At 42.0% G+C, this 26,173-nt stretch overlaps 1 protein-coding gene and 1 long non-coding RNA gene across 3 annotated transcripts in view; one reads left to right on the top strand and one right to left on the bottom strand.

Moving 5' to 3' along the window:
* LOC126541820 (uncharacterized) overlaps nt 1–26,173 on the top strand; it is a 74,077-nt gene that overhangs the window by 19,628 nt on the left and 28,276 nt on the right. The window contains exons 3-8 of one of the 2 annotated variants that reach the window (XM_050188766.2): nt 4,424–4,590; nt 5,723–5,862; nt 6,239–6,380; nt 6,918–7,006; nt 7,671–7,771; nt 8,533–26,035. In XM_050188766.2, the coding sequence (XP_050044723.1) occupies nt 4,424–4,590; nt 5,723–5,862; nt 6,239–6,380; nt 6,918–7,006; nt 7,671–7,771; nt 8,533–8,640 (747 nt within the window). In that variant the 3' untranslated portion in view covers nt 8,641–26,035. Of the gene's footprint in view, nt 1–4,423; nt 4,591–5,722; nt 5,863–6,238; nt 6,381–6,917; nt 7,007–7,670; nt 7,772–8,532; nt 26,036–26,173 lie in introns of those variants that run through there. The other variant, XM_055076951.1, reaches the window with a different exon arrangement.
* On the bottom strand, nt 1,251–9,063 carry LOC129387641 (uncharacterized). The gene is made up of 3 exons (XR_008614832.2): nt 9,021–9,063; nt 1,556–1,874; nt 1,251–1,495 (listed from the first exon to the last, which is right to left on the bottom strand). It is a non-coding gene; the product is annotated as an uncharacterized lncRNA (long non-coding RNA).

The following is a 26,173-nucleotide window of genomic DNA, read 5'->3' on the forward strand; positions in this document are numbered from 1 at the left end:
CTGTCAGGCCTGGATGACTCAAAAATGTGGTAACGAGCTCTCTCATCATTCGTAGCTGCGAGTTCCACCTCTTTGCATAGTGAGATTCCAAATGCAGACTAGCCACAGTCAACACTTCTTTCGTGCCAGTGGTGCTCTTGCGAATAGATGCAATGATGGCGCTGCATTTTTGTATTTGGGTATTTGGGTCTCAAAATAAAGCAAGTATGACAATTAGTGAATATTGCCACCGCAAGTACAGGTAGCGCAAACGGCAAACATGCAATGCAATGAAGTTTCAGAAAAGGAATGATGACATATGTACTTGTACGGTATTACACTCAACGACACGTTCACACTCTTCAAGGCTGCAGTAGACAAAATAAAGTGGGGACAGACACGGCTGTTTTCTCCAGCCGCACGATAAATTGAGGGCACATTAATGCATAGGCTGCACCTTCCTGTTCTTTAGGAATAAATGTCGTGCATATAGTGCCATGGCTACGACACTACGGCTGGTATTATCTTAGTGAAATGGGCTTTGTAATTCAAATAAACATACTAGCAGTAGACTGCTGCCTCGCTGACTAGTCTTATATGTAGGCATCTGTGTTCATGGGCAGATCGATTTGTACTAGCAGGAGTGACGTACACAGGATATCATGTTTCTGGGCGGGGGAGGGGGGTGTCAGGCAAAAGAAAGGAGAGGGAGATTGGAAAAATAGAAAAATAGCAAGGAGGCACAAAATACAATAAGACAAAAATAGCTTGAACAAGGAATCAACCCAATCCAAATCTTTTAAAATGTAACTTCGGGACACTGCAGGTGTTCTTTACATAATGTGCCAGTTTTGTTTTTGTCTTTAGAGGTATTTCAGAATAGTTGATTAACGTGGTGAGAGCAGACCTCGAAGTCGTGTAACCTTGGCGCCTGGCCTACGGCAGAAAAATGACCCGCAGCCACTATTTGATGGGAAGCAGAGTTTGTGACCTCAGCCATGGCAGCAGATCCACCATGAATCCTCAAGATGAAAAAGTGAAGCACGCTCGAAAATTCAGCGAAACATTAGCTGGGGGTAGTTGCATAATAAAGCTTTAAAGCACCAAAACTTTAATAAGCACAGTTATCTGCCCTTACTTTTCAAACTGCAATTATTATATTCGTGCATTTTTTGTCCATGCATTCATGGTAAATTTAATAACAAGGCTTGGCCCTAACAATTGTTCATCAATATAGTAATAAATGAACGATGTATCAATGCATATAAGATTAAACCAATATGTTATTTAATAGCACATGCCTGCCAAATGGCGAAGTTTCCTCAAGCTGCAGGCTATGGGCGGTGCAGCCAAATCAAGATTGCTCCAACTGATGGAACTTGCTTAAAAGCTCCTTGGTTCAGCGTTCCAGGCAGTCGTCGAAATTGTCATCATCATCGTCCTCTTTAGTCTCCCACCCAGTAAATGAAAAGGCTTTTATCATTGATGAAGCATTATCTGTCACCACACAAAGGACCTGGAAAATGAAATAAAAACAGTTAACGGAGGTGAAATTTAACGAAAATGCATATTTCACCTTGTCAGCGATGTTCCACTGCAGCAATGCAGTGTCATACTCGGAGCAGATCCAAGCATCTGTGTGGCTCCCCATCAGACGAGTAAAACTGAGGAGGTACATGTGAGCCGTGAAATCGCTGTCCACGAATGTTGCTTCGACAGCCAGGAAACCCTCCGTAGATCGCGACGTCCACACGTCTAGTGCGATACAGACATGCTCTGCTCCCGCCAAAGACGGATGATATTTTGGCCTGCAGCGCTGATACTTTCCCGGGCAGGAACTCCTCTCTGAGGTCATCCCACGATGGCGACTTGCAGCCCGGGACGGTGACCTGAATCTGAAAGAATACAAAGCAGTTACTTTGATGAAAGGCGGCTTATAATATTGTCAAACTATTGTTATGAATTGTTTGAGTAACTCCCTCTCGACAACAGGCAAGGGCTCCATGTCAGTGCAAATCATGTAGATTATGGCGTTGTCAAGAGCAGCCTTTCAATGAACAGGCATAAAGCTGTGCCCAGCTGTGAAGGCCGACATTATCTTTGACTGCCTTGCCAGCCCTTTCTCTTGTTGCATGTGCTCACGTCCGTGCATTCTTTTTAGGTGTTGAATCAAATTAGATGAAACTCCGACTACAGCATGTATAGTTTCGGAGCAAAGCTTGCAGCATGCAGCTTGTTTGTTTTCTTCGCGGGTAATTTCAAAAGATTATTTCCGATGTGCCATGTTGGCGGACTTATGGCGTGTGTGAGCTGCTGGGAGCAGGAGCCAGCATGGCAGTGCGTTATGGAAGCGCCTTTTATTTTCAATAGAAGGCTGGAAAGGAGGGTGGGGGTAGCCAGAAAGCCAAGGGGGATGCTTCGAAGCACTGTCTAGCAGTCACAATATGAGCAAGCTACTAAATGAACCATTGGGCATCTCTAGCCACCAGCAGGCACCAGTGGGGTGGCGCCACCACCCGGACTTCCCCCACTCTAGACCAAAGCTCCCTAGAACAGAGTGAACGTGGGTTTTCTTCGGCATGAGTCCTTGCGTCGGGGCTCGAGGAGGCGCTGCTGTGGCTGCAGTTACATGGGCCCTACTTCTTCAGCTGGCTTCCCGAACCAATGCTTTCAAAAGTTTATTCTCTCTCTCTCTGTATGGAGGGAGAGGGCACACAGTTCACCGTGTACGACTGTGTGCTGCGCTGACCTGCAGACCTTCATCGACAGAGTTTTGGGCAAAGGCGTCCATGTGTCTGTACAGGGGGGACAGTATTGCAAATGGGTTGGGGGGGGGGGAGGAGTACAAGGTGAGACGGTGCACAAGCTGGTATGCAAAATCTTGCAGTGAACACAAGCATTGCACCAGCGTCAATACGCATCACAACTTAGAGAAGTGCTTTTTCGAATATGCATCCGAGCCGCCGATGGCGACAGAAGTAAAAACAAAGAAGTGAACGGTGGGGAGACAGCAGGCGGTCGGGGCGAAGGTGTCACCCAAGTAAGAAAAGAAATTGCAAGGTGCAAGGGGAGGGGATTGAGTATGCCACCATGATAGTTCCGTATGACGGATACCAACGGCTTAGAGCCGTGGTTGCGTGAAGAATTGAGATAAACATTGGAGCAACTCAATCTATAAGGACAGAATTGTAGTAGGCGCATTGCTTATAAACGTACTGTGCTTGTAATCAGCCAAGCCATATAGAAATACTGCTTTATTGTTAAATTCGAGGCCCTAACTTACTAAAGTTTGAATGTGGGCTGGTTAGTTCTCCGGCATATTTTGACAAAAGAACAGCGCGTAAACGAAAAAGCATTCTATTTTCGGAAAAAGATGTAATTCCATTCTCATTCCATTCTGGGCAAAAGGCACTTAATTCTCTTCTCATTCCATTCCTCCAAGTGCTGTTGCCATTCCATTCCAGGGTTGCGAAAATGTGAAATTATTTCAGAGTCATTCCAATTTCAGAGTGGTAACTCCGGAATACTGCTGTGAATGCTTTAATGCATACGGTGAGTTTCACCTAAGAGCCACTGATGAAATGGTGTTTAACTGAGGTAGTTGGTTCATTCTTTGGGGATTGTAGCAGCAGAAATTGTAGAGCACAGACACAGAAAGGAACGAACAGATATGAACGTAGCTGCTACAGACATAGACGTAGGCACGGACATAGACATAATGTAGACATAGATGTAATGTAGACGTGCTATGGACTTCGATGTAGCAGCTATGTCCACGTCCATAGCATGTCTATGTTACGTTTTCGTTTACGTCCGTGGGTGTGCACCTATGTTTGTAGCAGCTACGTCGAAGTCTGTTCATTTCTTTCTTTGTCTGTGTTTTGCAATTTCTGCTGCTACAATCCTTGAAGCCAATGACAACTCTGTACACAGCTGGTCTTTGTTATATTGTGTGGCCTTTGCTCTATCCTGCTGGAATTTAGTAAGTGTGCAGCAAAAAGCCATGGGCTCTAATGTTTTCTCTTGGTGCGGACCTCTATGGACTATATAAACAAAGAAAATGTCAATAAGTTGGGGCTAACAAGAACACATTATTGTATTTCCACTGTCGCCAGTTTATATGAAGTTGGTAGGGTTTCGGCTCATGTGCTTAATTTGGGGTCTACCCCATCTTTTTGATGATCGGGCAGGAAGTGACGTGACATTGCACTCAAGCTGTATTACTTGTAATAAACGCCCTACTCTAGACCATCCTGTTTGCATTTCATTTGTCCACAATGGTACATACTAAACCCCCTGCAAAAGATTGAACGATCACACGCAGATCTTACTGCATCATGCATCATTTTCCTGCTTTAATTTACCTTTCCTCTCTTACTCCCCTTTCACTGTCCTTCCTTCTCTTCTCTCCTTTTCCTGTGCTTAACATGCTGGCACTACTCAGCTCGTTCAAGAGCTGTCCAACTCGCTGACGGAGCACAGCCTACTGATGCGCCTGGTGGGGACGCCCAAGGACGGCCTCCTTCACCGGAGCCGCATGTCTGCTCTGCAGTGCCGCTGCTGCCAGATGGCACACTGCCTGAAGGCACATTTTGTGGATGTTTTCCGTGGGTGCGCACCTTCTTCCTTTTTCCCGTCTCAGTCCAATTTTCACGTGGCTGTTTTGCTGTTTCTGTGGCAAATACTTGTTATTACCTACAGCAAATGACCTTTTCTCTGTGTAGAAAGCATTTTAGCGCTTAGGATAAGTACACAGAAAGAGATGAAAGACTTTGCTGTGTGCTGCGGTTACTGTAGTGTACAAAATATTTGTGCCTTTGTGTGGGGCTTTGGAACATTTTCATAACAATAACCTGGAACTGTAGCTTTGCGTCTTCCATAAAATGAATTCATTCCTTGCAGGTTCTAAGTTTCAGTGCCAATCAGACTTACAGTTGGCATTGCTGCAATTTCTTTTACAGTTCAATTTTTTGTGATTTTATTTTATGCCAAAGTTTTTAAATAATATATACTTTGCAAGCACTAAATAGCCAGCATGAATTTCCAAGATTAGAGCAGGCATGACTGATTAAGTTGTATCCAGATATGATATGATGTTGGTGTGGGCGCATGGGTGCCCGCTAGACATGGCTGTAGCTATCAAGGATGACGACACCAAATCATGATTAGAAATTGAGGTTTAGTACGTATTTAATAGAAGCTAGCCTAGCTCTACCCACCAAGCACTCCAGGGCATCTGCTTCTTGGCTCAGACAGTGCATTATGCACCATGGTGGTGCACATTAAGAAAAGTTTGCACCCCTGGGGCTTATCTTGTCCCAAGGTAATAATTGTTATCTTGTATGCCTTTTCTTTCCATAATGCTGTGTGCCCAGTACTTTCATGTCACAAATGACATAAGCATATCTTTGTGACACAGCATTCTTGACAGGAAGGTTGTGAGTGAAGAGATTTAAAGAAGGGAAATGCAAGCAAGATACATGACGATTATTGTTTGGTGACAAAATACGACTCGAAGAGTGTAAACTTTATTAAGACAAAGTGTAGTTCATCCACTGGCTACTGAGATGTTCCCCATGATCTTTATATATAGGACTGTTTTGTTCAGTGGTGCTGTGCTGAGCATGTTCTCCTGATTTCAAAGGTGTGCTGTAGTGCAAGGTTGACATGCTTTCTCTCATCACTGCACAGCGAGCTTTTACCTAGGTTTTTTTTCTTTCATCCTCGTCTCATGGTCATTCAGAATGGAAGCTTTGTCACAGCCTGACGTTGTGGAGCTGGGCAAGTCCCTGCGCATCTACATGGCCTGCTTGCACTCCATGGAGCAAGAGCTTCTCCAGACTGCCCACCTATTCCAGCTGTTCCCCTTGCACCCCACCCCAGGTAAATCTGATTCTCATCTACCTTGCCATGTATGTGTGACATAATATAATTGCATTGTTTAGCTAACATCAGCTTACACCAGTAGAAGCAAATCCATTTGGGCTTAATTTCATTTCTGGGTGAGCTTGCCAAGAACTTGAGTAGTGTAGCATAGCAGTCAAAACAAGATTGAAAGCACGAATACACTTGCTTGGATATTAATCGGGATATAATGTTTCAGTGTAGTACATGATGCTGTTGGAAAACATGTGGAAAGAAGAGATTGTCCGAGGGTGACAACCGAGTTTGTAAAGGGGAGTTTGAGGTGGTCATCACATTGCATCTGCCGATCATGATGGCCGAACATCTTCAGCACTCTTTCACTTTCTCATTGCAGATGGTTCGGTGAAAGCTCAGTTTGTGCACACGGGGACTACTGGTGGCATGGAGCAGATGTTCAGTGCTGTTTGTGAGTCCCTGATGTTGTCCACGGCTGACAAGTATCGGCAAGAACGGGAAAGCTGGAAGCAGCTGGCAAAGTGAGCATTGCATCAAGTGTGTTCACCATTGCTGGACTGTAGCGCACACAAAATACGAAGGACACAGGCTGATATTACAAACAAGCACTGATGCTCTGCTTGTCTTTCTTGTCTTTTGTGCGCTCTGCAGTTTAACCGTGAATCATATTACCAACTTGACCAACTGCATTGGACAAAGCTTTTCACCAGTCACTATCATTGAAGCCACAGTCATAAGTGTAGAGATCATTAACTGGAAAGAATGTCTTGTACTAAATGCCTTTCTGCTCTTTAGTGGCCTGATTCTGTTTGATATAACTCCAGGAGTATGGAGACCAAGAGTAGAAGTGACACACACTCATTAGGTTTCATTACTTTATTAGAAATAATGTTTGCCCAATAAAATTATAGCTAGTCACATGACGATTCTTTCTTGCCTCTGCAATCTTTCTACCACTAGCACAGCTAACGCTTCCTCTTATTTCTATGCTCTTGTGGGGCATTCTCTGGTTACATTATAGGGTGTACCCTTGATGTGTGTTACATTTTTGCACCCAGGCTTACTGTGGACATACGTGCACTCAGTGATTCGTTGCATACGGACGCGGTTTTAGGCTCCATGGTTGACTACGTCATCTTTAATCCAGGTGCGCCACGTTCCTCTCATCTACCTTTTTCAATACATGTGGCTGTATGGCTCATCTTAGTGAACTTGTGATTTTACTCCTTCAAATACCCTTATATGTATCGTACTAGTTTGTCCTGAAATAATCTAAACTAATGGAGCCTTCGTAAAATGTGTTGCTTCTGAATGTACTTATTTAATTTTGTTTATCGTAGCAGTAATTTCCCCTATGTTGTGCTTGGTACCCTTGTTTGTTGGCTTCTTATGATATGGTTAATAAAAATCGGGCCCCTTTGTTAACGCCCTTTCCTCTCATTTGCTATTGAGAAGGGAATTCCATAGGGCTATTGCATTGGGGTTGGGGGAAGGAATAAAAATATCTGTCATCGCTGACGTGCGTCCATGAATGTGTGTTATAGAGTGATTGTAATAGAGGCGTGAAGATAATCTTGGTGGTTTGAGTAACAGGTGTTTTGATTGCAAAAAAAGGAGTGCAAGCGGAGCATAACTGGGGCTTTGCAAACACATTTGTGAACAGTAAAAGCAAATCATGCGTTAATCAGGTTGCTTTCAGCCATTTATGTCTGATCCCAGGCTGCTGCTATGAGTGCAAAAAAGAGACAACAGGACCAAGTAGACTTATCATGTGATGATGTTTGTGAGCAAGGATTGCCTTGCCTTTTCAGATGACAAACTGTCGAAGACTCACCCACCCAGTGAAATGGCGCAGTCCAACAACCTGAGGCTGCTTGGGCCTGCCTCTGCCACCAGTTCTGAAGAGAATCTGGTGAGCTCGATCCCAGTAATCTGGCTCTAGAATAATTTTTCATTTCTGGCAAAGGAAAGCATGCTCATGTTATTGGTCCCTATCTGTTGGCTTATCCTTTTTATAAGCTGGTTGTGCAGAGATGGCTCTTTGTTAGCAGAGAATTTTAATTGTAGCTCAAGGTATTCCACAGTGTCACAAGTTTACACAAATTTTTGTATTTATTTTTTGTGGAGTGCCTTCTGCTGTGTTAGGGCCAAAGAAGTGTAAGAATTAATGGTAACAAGAGCACTCAGTGCGGCACTTATTTCTCTTGTACTTTCATTCATTGACCCTGCGTACTTATCATTCTTGTTGATATTACCTTCACATTGAGATGACGTAGTTTGCTTAGTGCCACTTAAGTTGTGTCAGTCTATGAGAGGAGGCTTCATTCGACCATTATTATAATCGTCATGGTGTGCAAAAGAAGTAGCAGTAACAGCACAATGATGAGCCTCGGAAATTATGTCGACGATGCAGTTCCTTCCATCTTTGTCACTATTTCCAAAGGCTGCCTTAGTGCAGCTTTTTATCCATAACCATAGCACTGTCAACTTGTCATTATTTTGCAGCCCCATCCTTGTGCTGTTTTGTGAGAGATGGGTACTAACCAGCTCAGATTATTGCTGTTCTGAGAGCTTGTAATGAGCCCAGATTAACAGCCAAGTAATGCATTTTCCTTGACATGTCTCTTTGCACCCTTCACCTTCCCCTTTAACCTGAACCTTGTGATCGAGAAGGTGGCCAAGAAGAAGCGTCCTTGCCAGCTTGCCTGCCTCGTCTCGTTCATCTTGCTCATCGTCTGCATCGCTGTGGCTGCCATAGTTTTTTTTCTTGTCTTCTCGTAGCCTTGACTGTGGCATCGCAGCTCTCCAGCACCTGTCCACTGAGCCTATCTCTGTCCTCTTCCACCCTTTTTCAACTGCACCTGTAGAAAGATTATTCCATTTTCCTCAATTTGCTCACTTCAGCTGTTCCGTCAAAGTGTACTCCTCTATACAGACATTGTCTGGAGGCCTCCTCCTTGAGGCACTGTTGTAGATAGATGTGTGTGCGCATGTGCTGTTGATGTGGAAGCACAGGTAGAGATCATTGCGGAGGATGGTTGATGGAGGCACTTATGCATCTCTATGCTTGCTTCTCATCATCCCTAAGCCTTCTTTCCTCTTCTGTTTGTACAAAGGACATCTGCTCAACAAAAACTCAGTCAATAAGAGGAAAGTCTTACCCACTTAAGTGCTGACCCTAAAGACAGTATGGCCAATGTGACCTGGAAAAGGTAAAGAAAGTGGCTTGTACTTTTTCTTTTCTGCCTCTATGTTAGTTTCTTGTATACCATGTGTATGTATATAAAAGAGGCTAGCATTTTTTAACTTTTATTTTCATTTCATTCCAATAGTAGCCACACACTGGCAATTCTCAGGAGTGCTAGTTCCTGTTTATGTAAGCTTTTGTATTGTTTGCTTTGCTCTCAGCATTTATGAAGCAATGGTGGGCTGTAACAAAGAAAACAAATTCAAGATTTCTAAACAGAAAAAGTATGCATTTTCAGGACACACAGGAGAGATTTATTATTCATACATTTTGTGCCAGATTGCATAAGTTATCTACTTAAATATCAAAGCAGCACTTATTTTTATACATATTTTTTTTCTGTGGAGGCGTCTTATTGACATGGAAGACCTGTGACCTGACCTTTCGTTGAGCAGGGGGTACACTGTGTGTTACCCTCCTTCACTTAATCATGTGACTATTGCCTGACAAATTATACATATATATACATAAAAAGACTAAAAGGAATTTAGATGACCAGAGGAAGATAACCTAAAATGAACTTACAATATTTTCTTAGCTCACCGTCTTTTCTCAGAGCTTCATGCACTGTGACCTCCTGTTTGTGCCACTCATGCTCTGCAGGTATCACTTTGCTGTTCTTTCCATATAGATGGCCCTTTGGTCTTCAGAGAGGTGCAGACTATTTATGAAAGCACAACATTAGTAATAGAGGAAGGCAGGAGATTGCAAAATATGTCTATACCAGCTGCTTGACAAGGATTTATGCTTAGGAAAGTGCACATGCTTGAACAGGGAGGTCAACATATTTCACATACATATTTATATAATATAGTCACCTTTACTGATGCATTCTCACATCAGTTTGGTTTAAACATGTTTAAGCCATAGCTGCACTGAGGTAAGCATCCCTGCTCCCATGCTCACTCTCGGTAATGGTTCAGGTATAACACTTGCTTTGGTGTTCGCAGAGCGCACTGCTTCTGCTAGTTAGGACTATTGTGGGCCTCATAGCTACGCGTAGTTTCTCACAAGGAGAAGCCTATGGTATATACTGGCTTCTAAACCTGGGGAATTGTCTAAGATCTCACTCTGAATAGATACATACCATTGCGTCGAGCTAGCAGCTTCAAGGCATAGAAAATAGTCTTGCTCCTAGGATTCCAGAAAGTGTACTTCGAATGGTCACCGTAGGCACATAGGGGCAGTGCTTTTTCTTTCTATTGCATGGCTAACACGCTATGAAGGAGTTGCTGTCTTTTCTCTTAACTCCTGTAAACTCCTGTAAATTGAAAATGCATCAGATCATAGCTCTCACATCTATGGACAAGCAGTGTGGTTTGGTATAGTGCGCACTTGCACTGATCAAGTTAGAAAGCTGGTAGTTGGCAATATGCCATTTTTATGACCTTATTATAGGCTACCTACGGTGAGTTTGAAGCAAGTCCAGGTAAATTGTAAATTCTTGTTTTTTAGAGGGCAAAGTCAAATGTCAGTTGAGATTACATGCTGTTCATTTGATGTTTGAATATTGACTCTTGTTCCTTGTCATGAGGTTCATAAAGACACACCCACAAGTTTTCTTAGTGCATGTTTCTGAATATTCCCACTTTATGTGCTTATGATAAGACTAACATGATAGCTGTGGGTATAGTTCTGTTTGCATGTAGATTCAACTTTACTGGGGATGTTGTAGCAAGGTAATAACATTTGTGAATTAGTTGTGAAGAAAATGTGGCTATGTATTATGGAGTCTGATGGGGAAAAAAAGTTGTTATGGCTTATCTTTTTTTTTATACATAAATAGTTTTTGTTAATGTAGTGCAATGAAACATTGGCAAACATTTCATGCCCTGTAGAATTTCTGTCCTTAGGTGAAAGGAAAAAATTCTTTGACTGACATGCACATTCCCCTATGTTATGAGTGCCTGTATTTTAAAAGCCACACCCTTCGTTGAAGTAGAAAACAACACAACATTTTCTTAGTATTTTGTTTGTATGCTCTGTATAAGAAGGTATTGACCAGCTCTGGATCATGTACCCAATGCTAATGAACCTGCCTATGTTTGGTTCCTTGTGATATACATAATACTATGTGTTGCTACAAAGTATTTTCCTTCCATGGCCATTCACGCAATGCTGATGGTCTTGTTGGCTAGTAGTTTCAGAGGAGTGGGCAGCTGCTGTGTGTGTTTCTCACAGAGGTGCCCCTTGTGTTGCAAGGCTCATCATACTTTTGCTGCTTTGCAATTTTATCTTGGCACTCTGTATACGCAGTCGGTTTCATTGTTGGAGCGCCAAAGCCTGTGTACCTGCAATCTCGAGAACAGTGTCCTCCATAATTTTTGTGCCCTCTTCCCTCAAGATTTTTTTCTCTCATGGAAGTGTGGGTTGAAGTTGTGGTTCAGCTGCTTCTCAGCACACCGGTTACCACCATCTTGAAAACTTTTTGTCATCTGTTCCCTCTCCTAGCTTCATTCTTGCTCTACTGGTATTTACTGGTCTTTCTTCTCAGATGCCTTCCTGTGTTGTCAAGGAAGCTTTGTACATAAAGAGCTGTATAGCAGTTGTAGGCATTATTATAGTGTGCATATAGCGTACAGTCTTCCTTCAGAAAATAGAACCTGTACAACCTGTACAATAGTAAATACAAATATTATATATATATATGTATATATATATATATATGTATATCAGTATGTATGTACATGGTGTTTTCTTCTTTTTTGACATTCACCTGCTGCCAAAGGAGAGTGACAGCTGCATTAATGTATCGTTTTATGCTAACATCTTATTCCTGGGCATGTCAGAACATGGAGGGAGTGGGTATGACTGTTTTACTAGATTGATTATTCTTGCTTCTTGGCTTGTGCATTGTGGCTGTCATTTTATGCTGCCATCATCCAAAAGGCTATATCTAAATGACTGTGCTCTTGAAGAAATGCTGCATTTCAAAACACACTACTTTCTATATGTCACATGTTTGCTTTGCAGCAATGATGCAGAATACTGGTATGGTCTGAACCCATGGGAACAAGACAGACAAGTGCCAGTGTGGAAGTTTTTTTGCACCTTCCTACATTCTTAGTCACTTTCACATCATTTTAATATTAAAATTAAGTGTACCAACCATTCTGCTTGTTAGCCACATCAGTGCAGGGGCTTCACATTTCTTTGTGTGAAAATATTTGAAATATTACTGGGGCCCCTATTACATCAATATTGGCACTGCAGTTTGTGAGTTTACTATTATTTGGTAAGCTATGTGGGCTCCGTGTTGCCATGTCAGTTTTTAATGCAGTTTTATGGCAGTAAAATTGCAACACATTTGTGCTTGTTGCTCACCAATGTCTTGCACGATTACAGCTAACTAAAATTGCAATGAGACATGCATCACATACGTAAACTTCCTATCATGCCAAATTTATATAACACTATAGAATCTTCATGATGAAGCAGCAGAATCGCATTAGAAGTGCTAATTTATGCAGCAAGAAAACCTGGCATAGCGGCCAGTTGATTTTTGGGACGTGTGTGATGTAAAATGTGCCCAGATAAGCTGGCAGTGCTATAAAATGAATTTAACGGCTTTAAGAAAAGTAATTTCATCGCCTTTTGAAATGTCAGCAGAATGGAATGCTTGTCAATAGACTTTTGCTCAATCTTGCACTTTAGTGCAATAATATCATCTACTTTACATTCTGGGATGGCTGCACATCTTCTGTTAGCCCAATACCAACTGCTCGATGTGTGTTGCATCTTGTCACTAGTGGGAACGTTGGCACTCTAGGGTTATGTCACGTTGCGTGAATTCAGTTTGGATCTTTCTGCCTGCTTACAAGCTTCTACCATTATGGTCTGTAAGCACACAAGCAAACTTGTTAAAAGGATAGAAATGCTGTAATGGTTGCTGGCAAGTTGACTGCAGACCCGCTGGTTGCTTCTTATGTCAATCGAGCCCAACTCCAAGATTTCTTGCATGATCGCCTATGAGGCATACTGCAGCACTGAAAGTGCGCCGTGGGGATAGCTGTCGTGAGCTGACATGCCTACCCTGACAAAACTGTCTGCTGACTTGCCAAGCTTGGATGTGACCTATGAAAACAGCAGCACAAGATGAAGTTGATGCTATTAATCAAACTTAAATACTTGCATGTCTTCTTTGTGGGATGAGCTACTTTCATGTTTCTCCATGACCACACCATTTCTACCACCACATTTTGTGAACACATTTGCTGCCTGACATCAATTTGTTTCAATTCTAGTGGCATGAAACATTACTCGGTCAAATTTGTTGCATAATACGAAATATACTGTGCCTAAGAAAAGTGTATGAAGTTATATCCAATTGAAGCTTTTGTGTCACTGAGGCACTACTAAAAGAGATCTTGAACATATTGATGCACACATTTTTCTTATACTGTAGTACTAAAATTTCTCATTTGTTTCTGTTTCTGGTAAACGTTTCAAATGGATAGTATGATGATTGTGACAACATGCATAACAGTGATTGTGGTTGTTTTGACCTACAGACCTCCATGGTTGCAAATCTTAGGGCCCCTTTGAAAAATTTCCACAATACATGCTGCCCAACAAAACGTGAAGCTTTGGACTTGAACATCAATGATTTTGTGCTGCTGTTTTTTGCTATTTATAACAGCTTGAATGAACAGCCAAGTGCTCCAGATGTATGAAGAGACCTCAGAAATCATGCAGTCATCGGATGCACGCTGAGCTTGTTCAATACATTTGCATGAGCATAGCAGGACAGGGACTGTAATGAGGGAGCTGTCTTTTTGGTGCTTCAAAAATATAACAGGTGGTCATGGTTGTTAAATGACCTGATGCTACTTGTGACGATCGGATTCAAGGGCTTAAAGTGGCCCTTAACCACTTTTTATTGAAGTCGAGAAATGCATTTGAAGTTAAATTAGACTATTTCAGAAATACTTTGCTGCCAAAAGTTATTCAATGTGTTCAGCAAAAGCGGAGTTATTGGCAATCAAACATAGCGTTTGCGGTGCTTCCACTCCTTCTTCAATTATTTGCATTGCGAAGGCTACAGCGGAGCGGGGTGTGACCACAACGTTCCGCTACTGGACCTCACCATGGGGCGCAGTTTCAAATTTGATTTTGGATGTTCGCACAGTCGGCACTATTTCAGATTTTGGTGCTAACGACATGCAAAACGCAGATGTCCTCATTGAGCTGCAGTGTGCTCAACCAGTGGACTCGTCGCGGCACCCCGCGGCTGCCGCGGAATCTACGCTACGTAGCAAACAGCAGCTACATGCGATTGCAGCATTTGCTTTGTGCACGACAGGGCTAGAGTGCGCGCTTGTGCTCAAATGCTCCTGTTTGGCTGTGCTACGTGGTGCATACTGGCTTTGTTCTGCACCAGCTTGACCGACAGATAGTAGCCACATCCAACTCGTGCATTTTGAAGCGCTATCAAGAACTCATTACAAAGCAAAGTCTGCCAAGGAATTTAACCAGGAGTGGCCAGGAAGTGTGCACTAGTCTAACCGTAAGTTTCGTATGGTTAGACGTTTATTGAGTGTTCATCAAAACTGGTTGAAATTAGGAAGACTCTACGGCTACAACATCGATAACCATGGTGGCGAAAGTTTAATTCCTACGCGGACGGCCGAGGAAGAGCGTGAACAGATGATAGTTGGCTTCGTCCCGAAATATGCAATTATCAAAATTCAAGAGCAGATTTTCGTTTACTTCAGCTTGTTTGTTAAACTGCGTCAATAAATACACTCAGTAACAGTAGGAAGAAGTGCACTGATCCAAACACCCTTCTTGATTGGTGTCAGCTATTGGTCAATAGCAGCCATGTATGGGAATCTGCTGTATTAAGAAATAAGGTGTCCAGAAAAGAGTGAGGAGCAGACTTATATTGAAAAGAGAGTGTTCGAGAGAAGGGTGACTCTGCACTCTGCTTGCAAGATCCTTGCGCCGCACACGACTGCAAAATTTGGCTGAGATGTTCACAGCAGCATATGCTATCCGCAGCCTGTGGTTTTTTCACTAAGCCCGAAGGGTGGTTCAGGGCCCCTTTAAAAAATTGAAAAATGTACAATTTGTTCATTTACACTGTCTGTAAGTGTAACAAGTTAACAAATAGGTCAGGTTCTTGCCAGTCACCTGGCTGACACTTTTGTGCTGTGTTGTACTAAACTTTGTCGTAGGCTACATATAAAAGTCCATTTACATAGGTGTAGTCCTGGCTTTCTTAAGAGTTTTGGAGGCCTAGCAGTTGCACCGGGTGCATTAAAAAAGAAAGTTTCAAAAGTTTCAAAAAGATGGAAATCTCAAAAAATATTTAAAAAAGGCTATTTTGTTGCGTATGAAGTACGATTTTGAAGTAGCACAGATCAGATTTTTGTGTCTTAAGTTGCAAAAACAAAGAAAAATAAATATAGAGAAAGACTTTAGTTGTTCATATTTATGCAAATGCAGCATATAGGGAGTATTCAGGTGGCGTCGCATAGGCCACAGTATTGTCCTATTCACAGCTTTCACTGTGGTTCGCTGAAGATAAGCTAATTGGGATAACACGCAGCTTTTCTCTATGATGACTGTACAACAATACGGTGACCTTCATGATGTCAGCGCACACCCCATACTGTTTGGATATAGTTGTCTTCCTGGCGACACAGGGCTGCAACTAAAGCTTCAGAGAGCAGATTTATGCATGCCATTTGAAGTAAATACTCTCAGGTTAGGCAGGAGTCACTTGCAGACGCTCTTTCAGGCACAAAAAGTTAATTTGTGAAATTTTCTCAGGAGTCACGCTTCAAAATCTCAAGAAATGTCTTTTCCATACAGGGATGGTTGTGTGCCCTCTCCAATGTCTGGCATGCCCATTAACTGGCCAGTTAAGGCGGGTTACTTGTTGAAACTAGTCAGCGCTTTCCTTTTGCAACGGACCTGCATAAATGAAAACAAAACACCCTGTATATATATACACATATACATACATACATAAGACGCTACAATTAAATACCGCACTTTACTTGAAGCGCTCGCTCAGTGGAACTACTGTTCAAAGTACGTAAAGAATTCTTGTTTTAGGCGTAAGCTCTGTTGGGCACCGATTCCGTTGTCTTTCCTTTTGGTTTTCTGGTGCCTTTTGGCTGCTGGTGGTTTTTTCGCATTGCGAAAGTCTGTGATATAATTTTGAATGTGGCAGCTAGTCCTGAGTGCTCACAGCCAGCTCCTGGAAGTTTCAGAATTTTCCTCTGCCAACATTTTTCTGCTGCCGCATTTTCTCGAGTTGATTCTGCCATTAAACACACAACTCGTTGAAAGAGTGAATGCATGCACATATGGTAGAGTTGCCTCTCATCAAGGTATCTTGAGTTGCTGTTGGCCATAAGTGTCATGTTGCCTGAATGTTCTGAGAGGACTTTGTATTGTCCATCTGTCGTCAGTGTTTCCTTGGCTAGTAACATCACTCATTGAACATTATGTGTGAGAGAATGTTTCCATCCTTAATGCATGGTTAAAACATGTTTTGTCATTTGTTGGCCTTATATATTTATGGAGGATGTGCAACAGTAAACTCCATTTGTGCTCTTTAATTTAGCTCGAGGCAGCCTGGATATTTGCATCACTCAAACATGCATGAAGCTATATTTAGTGGAAGCTGTGCAAAAGAGTTCCAACACATTTGTCATCCTAATGGACACATTCTTATGAAGTGAAACTGCACCCAGCTTTCGTGCTTAGGTTGTGTGTTCTCATGTGATGAGTTGTGACTCCTATTGCGTTCATAATTGCTGCCACGTAGCATAATACCTGTCATATGTTCTGTGGACTGCATTTAATTGCAAATTTATTATATGTGGAGTCCTTGACAGTTTTTCTTACCTTTGGAAACAGCACTTGATTTTACATAGGTTTAAGCAAGATTACATCAAGTCTTGGATGTGCATTAAAACACTTAGTCTTCTTTTTGCATGTGTCTAGACAAGCAACCAACCAATTTCAGATTATTTTACCAGCTCCTTTGGAAAGTTTCTTGGCATGTTTCACTATGTTGCACATAGCTTTTAGTGAATGAATGCTCTGCATGATGGTGTGTAAACTCTGCAACAGCAAGTTGTCTAGGTGGCTGCAGTGCTTTTGCAGTTTGATAGACAGAAGTATGTGTGCATGCATGCCTCTGTGTGTGTGTGAACAGGCTTTTACTTCATGCTTGTTCTTTCCTGGCCCAATAGCATGTCGTATATGAATACTAGTCTTTTTCAGAAGAGGCTTGGAAGAAGCCGCCTATGTGGAAGCTGTATGTTAACTGCCTATGTTTCATCGTACATGCATTCTGTCTGGTTCTCTCCAAGTGAGGATGTATTTTTAACACCATTAATGCAGTGTTGTCCACTCTGTGTGTGAAGAAATGTATGTGCCTTACTTATGAATGAATTCATTCACTCTCTGTGCAACTCTGGGGTAAGCTGTTTTTGAGTCATGATTGAAGCATTGACCCAAGTGCTTCTTATCATGTTGCTTGCACGTGCAATTCTCAACTACTAGCTCTTCTATCTAATGAACGCTGTTATTCCCACGGCAATCCTTAGTGTTGTCACGCAGTAAGATGTCTCTGCATATGCTCTGCAGCTCCACAGGGAATGCATTTGAACCATGTCATAGATAGTGTTGGCTTTATATAGCAGCCACAGTACAGACACAGCATTTATAGAAAAAAATATTGTCACTGTTTCATGGTTTGTTTATTATTTTTTACATTGTTCCAGTGTTATCAAATTTTCTCTGAAGGTATGGCAGGCTGTTCAAAGTGTTTCAAAGTTTATGCCAAAGAATAGTTGCGCTCTGTTGTGGAAGCTGACTACACAACATGTGGCAAAGCTTCAGCACAATGCATTTGGCTGCTCAAAAGAAAGGAAGCTCATCGCTGTGATTTGTGAGGCAGAAAGCAGTTGTGTGATCTCTTGCCTATGAGTTGTCTTTCCCGTAAAACAGCAGTCTTTTGTAATGTGCTCAGTGCTGTTTGCCCGTGTTGCTCATAGCTCAAATGAAATGTGCACGCTTTTGAATGGCCCTTGATGCGATGACTCACAAGTGGCACATGTTGCATGCCCATAGGAGCGGTCGTGTGTACTAGGCATTATGTGTGTGTTTGGCCACATTTTGTTACACAAGATATTTTGTTGTAAGACATTGTCAGACACATGGAAAAAAGAACAAGAACAATGTTATGAATATAACCAGCTTCTGTGAAATGAGATGTTGTTTTCAGGATTTAGTTTAGAAGCATAATTGCAGGGCCGTGGTTATAATGTATATGCTGATCCTGAGCCTTGCAATTCTTTCTGAGGCAATGTAAGACTCTGCTACCAAAAACAGTGGTGACTTTTTCTTGAAGGGTAGATGGCCTTATTAATTTTTCTAATCAAATTGTTTCCATGGTAGAAGAATCAACATTGCTACTTTTGTGATGTCTGCTTTTAAGATGATGCTGTTGCTTTATTGTACTGAGCGAAGTGTCCGCCTAAATCTGAGAGATAAATATGAGAAAAAGGGAACAGGTGATTGTTTGGTAACACAGCCGAAATGCAGGTGCAGTGATTGATAGTGAGGGTGCTATATAAATTTGAGAATTGAAAATTGTAACTTCTTGGCATGCCTGATCATTTCTTGCTATCTGCCTGGTGCATCAGTGTATGAAAAAAGGAAAAATTAATTATATTAAAACCACCTCAACCCTTATTGACTATTGGTTAAAGGTCATGTCCAAGTAATTTGTCCTCTACCCTGCTTGGTCTCTCGAGTGCGCTTTCTGTGTCAAAACAAAAATTAAAATGCCTGAACCCTTAGAGAAGAACACAGCAGTCATGCTATGAACCAGGGAGCTCAATTTATCACTGTTTATCAGCACCTACCCTGGCAGAACAAGTTAAGGATTATGCAAAGAGCAGTGGAACAAAGAATGCTAGGCATAACATTAAGACACAGGAAGAGAGTGGTTTGGATCATAGAGCAAATGGGTGTAGCCAATATTCTAATTGACATTAAGGGAAAAAAAAATGGCGCTGGGCAGGTCATGTAATGCGCAGGTTAGATAACCGTTCGACCATTAGGGTCACAGAATGGGTACCAAGAGAAAGGAAGCGCAGTCAAGGATGGCTGAAGACTAGGTGGGGCGATGAAATTAGGAAATTTGCAGGCGCTGGCTGGAATCGGTTGGTGCCGGACAGGGGTAATTGGAGATCGCAGGGAGAGGCCCTTGTCCTACAGTGGACGTAAAAGATGATGATGATGATGATGATGATGGTCCTGGCATTTTATGATTTCAACAACTTGTAAGAATAGAGTTGCAGCACTTGCTACATCATAAGATGATGTTCAAATTCACTTTGAAAATTCACTTTGAGCTGTTATTCACTCATTCAGTCATGGGCACCTTGCTCACTATTTTATGGCAATTGCCTTAAGCTCAGTAAGAGCTGGTATGCAGAACTGTTGATTGCTGGGAGTGCTCACTTGCTGCACAGGAGCTATTTATTTATTTATTTATTTATTTATTTATTTATTTATTTATTTATTTATTTATTTATTTATTGTACCCTCAGGGCCGATGGCATTGCAGAGGGAAGTGAGGAAAAGAGTTTGACATAATATTCACAAGTAGAGCATCAACAATACAACCAAACACTGCTATTACACAATATTAGTGAATTGCAGATAGAAGTGCATAACCATGATGACGTAGGGCCTGTGGAGGCTGGCATGCATGTATATGAGGGCTAGCACTGAGCATGAAGGCAAAAGTAAGCACTCAGGGAAGTACCCACTGGGGAGCACTGAGAATTGCATTGCCTGAAGCACATGTGGCTCATGCAGACACAATTCACTTGTAAATTGCACGTAGCTTAAGTCTTTTAGGGTCCCTATGAAGCCATTGCCTGTTTTAACTGTCATGTACAGCTTTAGGCAAACACTTGATGCCTGACCTGATGGCATGCTTTGTTGTTACGGGTACATATGTTGTTGGGAAACGGCTATAGTCATGTAATGTACTGGCCAATGGTCTGTGCCTGTTCGGCCTAGCATTGACATAATTATCCTTCTGCAGCAAGAGTGCTGCTGGCTAAACTGCCATCAGATCTCTGCCATATGCATGTCATGCTCTTTGCTTAAAGTCTGTCATTAACTGCGCACTGGTTATGATGTTGCACCTTGATGTGCATTTAGAGTATCTCAGGCTTTGCAGAAATGAAGTTTCACACTAGAGCAAGAGACAGGGGTATCTGAGGCATCTATCATTATATGTTTTACAACGATTGTTGCATATGCTCTTTAAATGTTTTTCAGAAACACACTTCATACCAACTCCTGGCATGGTGGGTTTGGTACATCTCCTTGTTGATCTGTTCAGTGTTCGTATGTCTTTTATTATCGGCTGCGGGTTACAATGTGTGCTCTGCTGTTCTGGCTTTTCATGAACTTTCATAAGTACTGCTAGGCCGATATGAGATTTGTATCAAGAGAAGAAATTGGTGTTGCACTTTTATAAATTTGGGTTTGGCAAATTGAGCTTGTGCCATGAAATATCAAGTAAGATACCTCAGTATCAAGTAACATTACCTTGTGAAAGCATAATGAGTCTGCACATTTTGTGTGTGTTGTGTCTCATGCCATGAGCATTCCTTTATCTTTGTAGCAGGGCTAACTAACTCTGCAGGTTGACTTATCTGGATAACTTATTCAAGTTGCATCATCTAAACTATTTTTGCTTTTATTTCTGTTGTCAAAAGCAAACGGCCAGTCATTGCTGCAAGTGATTCTGGAGGGCATTTCCTGGTACTGAAGCCTATCTTTGCTGCAAATCAACAGCCTAATCTGTAAGATGAGAAACACTTGTTATCAACAGATCACCTTGCTTGCAACCTCATCATTTGGCCATAATATCCAGCCAGAACCACCTTTTGCATGTGGTGCCTGGATGAAGTGAGTCCGCTATCCATGACAGTTCTGTGTGATGTCTAGAAGTATACTGATGGGTTCTCGCTGCATGCATGACTCTACATACTGGCGAGGTGAAGTTGGCTCCACCAGTACTAGTTGCATGCGATAACCTGTGATATTATAAGCACTTGGATGTAACTGCAAGCTTAGAATTGAAGCTTGAAAGTTGCATTGAAATGTGGTATTGTTGTTGAAACAGAATGGCTCAATTTCAAATAGTGGTTTATTTGAAGGTTTCTGGTGACACTAGAATACTGGCACCTTTTTAAAATGCTAGTGCTTTATCAAAAAACTCTTTGTCATCTCGTGACATTGTAGCCATGCTGATCTGTTACAATAATTTTGCAATGTTTATTCTTGGATGTTTGTCTAAAACAGCTTGATTATGTTACCTTTGGCAATGAAATAAACCAGGGACGACACCAGGATATTTTTGTTGGATTGGGGAGGAGGGAAGTAGGAAAACATGATTATCCATTTTTGTTGTTGGGTGCACTAGGGTACTCCATCACTTGATACTACATCCAGAAAAAAAGGGCAAATGGGTAGGAAGAAATATTGGGCTGTTGGCCACACCTCTCTTGCCCCCTTTAGAGTGCTGCCGCTGAAATCAGGTGCTGGTTTACCAAATAATTGACGTTGTTCACATTTTATGAAAGAAGCAGTGATTTAAAGCAATATTGAATGTTAGGTTTTTGTTGTAACCAAAAAAACCTTGGCTTTATGCTTTTACATATGCCACTGCTGCCCTTGTTGTATTTTTTGAGACTCTGTACCATGTGCATGTTTTCATTGCATTGCTGTTACATGTATGTGAAGAACAAGGCATGCTGAGCTTCTTTCTGGATGGAAGCCTGTTATTCATGCATTCTTTAACACTGCACTGCCAGTGTTCTTAGTTGACGTTATGTCCTTTGTCCTGTCCACTGTACGAAAGCTTTAATGTGCCTTTTTAGTCCATTTTAACAGTTCTGTCTATGGACTAGCATTGCTACGGATTTTGGTTTGAACTCATTCTTTCTGTTTTTCGAGTTAAATTTGAACTTGGTACTTCCACAGAAATTTAACCATTAGTTTTACAGTAAGCCTAAGCATGTTTCTTGCGCAGGCATACATTCCTCTCGTTGCAGAATTCAGCCGCAGAACCCAGTGCCATTGTACTTGGGCAGTGTGCTGGGTGTGGGCTATTTAATATTTATTATAGTGTACTTGTTTCTTTACTTGGTGCACATAGTAACTATTATCAATTACTTATTCTAGTAGAACTCGGCATGTGTGTGTTAATTATGCCCAAAAGAAAACGGCTGGATGACTTGTATGGGGTCGTTGTCTTGCTATGGCAGAGATGTCAATTTATGCACAGTGGAAGCTGCAGTGCAACAGGAATATCTATCTTTTTTCTTCAGATGCATGCTTCCTCTTGAACTGTAGCTGTTTTTACCATAAGTGAGGCTTAAAGGTGAAACATGTAGAAGAAGATGAATATACTGGTTGTTTCACGGGATGCGAGTGCTCATGCAAGCTTATTACTGGAATGCTTGGTAGAAGCCATTTGCACTGTTAATGAAGTGCCACGAGTTGTTAGCATTAGTAGGCTGTATCTTGCATGGCTTCCATCGGCAGCTCAGTCAGTGCTTGAGCTGGTGTTGATGTTTGCAGGACAGTGTGGTCCAGGGCTCCGACGATAGAATAACATTAGCAGAAGAGCAGGACAATGCACTGGGGAGATGTGTTTAATTTCTTGAAGCGTCTGAACCTTCACCGTTAGGTATTTTATATAGCAACCAGCAGATGTAACATTTTCATCAGAAAGTAATTAGGATGCCCTCTTAGCATTGCTATTAAAATTCTGTCTCTCTTTTGTGCACTTTGTGCACTTACAGTTTGTACTATTATGTTTTCCATCTTTATTGCCTTTCACATCCACACTATATGGTAACATTCAATAGTTTAATAATGTAGGGCGTCTACCATTTTCTTTGCTCGTTCTTCTGTCCACACTGTGATGTATGATGTACTTAAATGGCACAGCTAATGAATCCATTGTTAAATCGTGCTGAATGATTTTTTGTTGTTGTTTACTGATTACTTTTATGGAATTCCTTTCTGTCTTTGCCGGACGGTACTTAGAAAAATTAACCATTTGGCCCTGTAACGTAAAACTATTCCCATCTGTTTTTATTCCACTCTCCTGACGGGCAGTAACCCACAGCATTGTTTGAAAAGCCCTATCAAACACACTTTTCGTTTATAGGCGATCACTTTTTTTCCTTTCAAAGTGAATAGCATGGCCTACATTGAGCAGCTTTACTTATCTAATTGGCTGACACAAGGCGAGGAGCATGCTCAAATGGAGAGGGTTCCAATGGGGCCGAGCCAGCACATTGAAAGTAGATAACTTGATGAGGAGGGTGGTGCCGGCTTCTACGATAGGTCTGCTTTACCTTACTTAGCTTGCGGTGGCTCCTAGAAAGTCACGGTGGCGTGTCATGGAGGGTTAGAAATGCTGCTAAAATGGATCCACACAGCACAGCAGTGTCGTATATCGCACAGCAATGTCGTATATGTGCAGGAAGCACTTGATAAGGTTATACTCTCACGCAAAGCTTTTTATTACATGCAAATAAATACATGCTCCCTGGCAGCTCGGAGTTGCCAGTGCCAGAATGATCGGCAGGCAGCCATTTTCTATTCCATTTCGAATGGGGCAATGCCCGGCCATTTGGAAAAATAAAAAATAAAAATTCAGCTTTGATGGCATATTTATGCGTCTTTAATGCGTATACGTTACTTTGACGCGGTGAGTTTTCGCGGCTTTATGATGTCGCGTGACGGACAGGCGAAGTGGGCGCAGCCCAAGAATGCTTGGCAAATAGCAGAAGACTAATGCCGAATAAGGAGTCGAATCAGACGGAATTATTTTTCTTTCGTTTGGTCTAATCATGCATAATTATTGTGCACATATTATATCAGATGGGGCGTTTTCGCGGTTTTCGTGATGCTACGTGAAAGACAAGCGAAGGGAGGTGGCTCGAAAACTTTTTGATCAATCGTGGAGTGCTGATTGCAGCATTGGAATATATAAGTTTGGAATAGCTTTAGGTTATAGCACCCCATATGGCCATTCATGGCATCCTTTCTTAGCTACACCCCACGTGCGGTTCTAACGCTATAATTTAACGTCACTAAATTTTCATTGTGCTCGTGATGAAGCCATGCAAGTTGTCGAAAGTGCGTGGGTCAGCTTGAAGAAACAAATTAATGCCTGATCCTCTACAGCTTAAGTTTGAAGACTGTCTTCGGGACCTTTTAAGGGGACCTGAATCACTTTTTATTGAAGTGAAGAAATGCATTTGAAGTGAAAGTAGGCTATTTCAAAAATACTTTGCCGCAGAATGTACTTGAATGCATTCAGCAGAAGCAGAGTTATTGGCAATCAAACACAGCCTCCGCCGTGCTCCCATTCCTTCTTCAATGCCTTGCACTGCGAAGGCCACGGTGCAGTGGGGCGTGCCCACAACCCTGCGCCTTTTAATTGTAACCGTGGCGCGCAGTTCAAATTTCATTTTGGATTTAACGTGGACACCACATTTTCTGATTTTGGTGCCTATGACGCGCTACAACAAAGCGGCTAGATAACGGGTTGCCCATCTTGCTAAGGCGGGTATAGCTGCATTGCCCATCGTTAGTTCGCATTATCGTTGTAATGTTTATTTTCCTAGTACAGTCTCCCACCGCTCTGTGTTCGTACGTGATCGCGTAATATTTGTGCAAATACTACAATGCGTGAGATAATGTGGCTCGTAGACATAAAAAAAACCTACCTTGAAGAAAATTTTTGGCAACTTTTGTATGCACTTTCGTTGTGATCCGTATAGGCTCACTGTAATTGTTTCTCCATTCCCAGTAAAAATAAGTTATCTGTTAAACTTGATTGTTGTACAGTTTTTGGCGTTAGTAGATGGTTTTAGCTGGCTTTAGATGGTTTGTATTGAGTTCTAGTCAGGCTATGAGAATAATCCCACTGAACAATATATTGCATTTAAACATTTTCACCTTGAACTATAGCTATAGTGCAGAGTAAAAAAAATACATATAAGGCTGTGTTGTTTGTTTTGAAGCAAGCCTGCACTAAAGCACTCTGGTCTCGCTAATACAGTCTGCATCTCACTCAAAATAGTGACTAGATTCAGCTGCTCAGCTGTTTAAGCCGCATCTGGCTGGTGCGGAAATGTACCTTATTTCATGTAATTTTTTTTATGTTCTTTTTTCTGTTAATAAAGACTTGCGTATGTCTGACAAACTGCACACAAAAACAGAGAAGAACGAGCGAAACTTAGGAGTTGGAACATTTCTGTTTTAACAATAAATCCCCAGGGACCAACACTGCATGCTCGCTAAGTTATAATGCAGCAACTTGAGCCCCATGTAAGCACCTTGCTAGCGGAGCTATATATATATATATATATATATAGCTTCTGTAGAGCTGAAGAATCGCGGTGAACCACGGGCAAGTGCGGGTGGTCTGCATGGTCTACATACAGTAGTGGGGCGGGTGCGCCATATGGCGACCTCTGGCATTAGCATGGAGGAAGCCATGCGTCGCGTACTCTGCAAGTGTTTTATATAGCGTAGCCTACTGTGTAGTGCAGGAACAATTGATTGGGTCAACTGACTGCACCGCACCGGGTCATTCCCGTAGAGTAACAAAATGCATGTGCCAGTTGCTGGGTGTTTTAGATTGCCGCATCGCTGCACGTGATGAAGCTGTATATAATACGTGCTGTATAAGACGTACTGTATGAGGACGCTGTACTCGTTGCGTAAAATTTGGGAGCATTGCTTGGTTTTGCTCTAAGCGGGGAAGTGTGTAACATATGTCTCACATTTTTTCTGTTGTTGTTTCTGGATGGTTTTAGCGTTTAATAAAAACGTCGCTCACTTGGACTGTGACCAACTGCTGCTTTCTGTGAATTATTCTCACTGTGTGGTGAGTACTGGAGGAGTTGGCCCAATGCCCGGTCAATACCGATGCTGACAGGTACGTCGTACGCTGCAAGGGTGGCAGCATGAATGATGCCTTTGAGGTAG

This window comes from Dermacentor andersoni, chromosome 2, assembly GCF_023375885.2.
Source record: "Dermacentor andersoni chromosome 2, qqDerAnde1_hic_scaffold, whole genome shotgun sequence".
Classification (NCBI taxonomy): Eukaryota; Metazoa; Arthropoda; class Arachnida; order Ixodida; family Ixodidae; genus Dermacentor; species Dermacentor andersoni.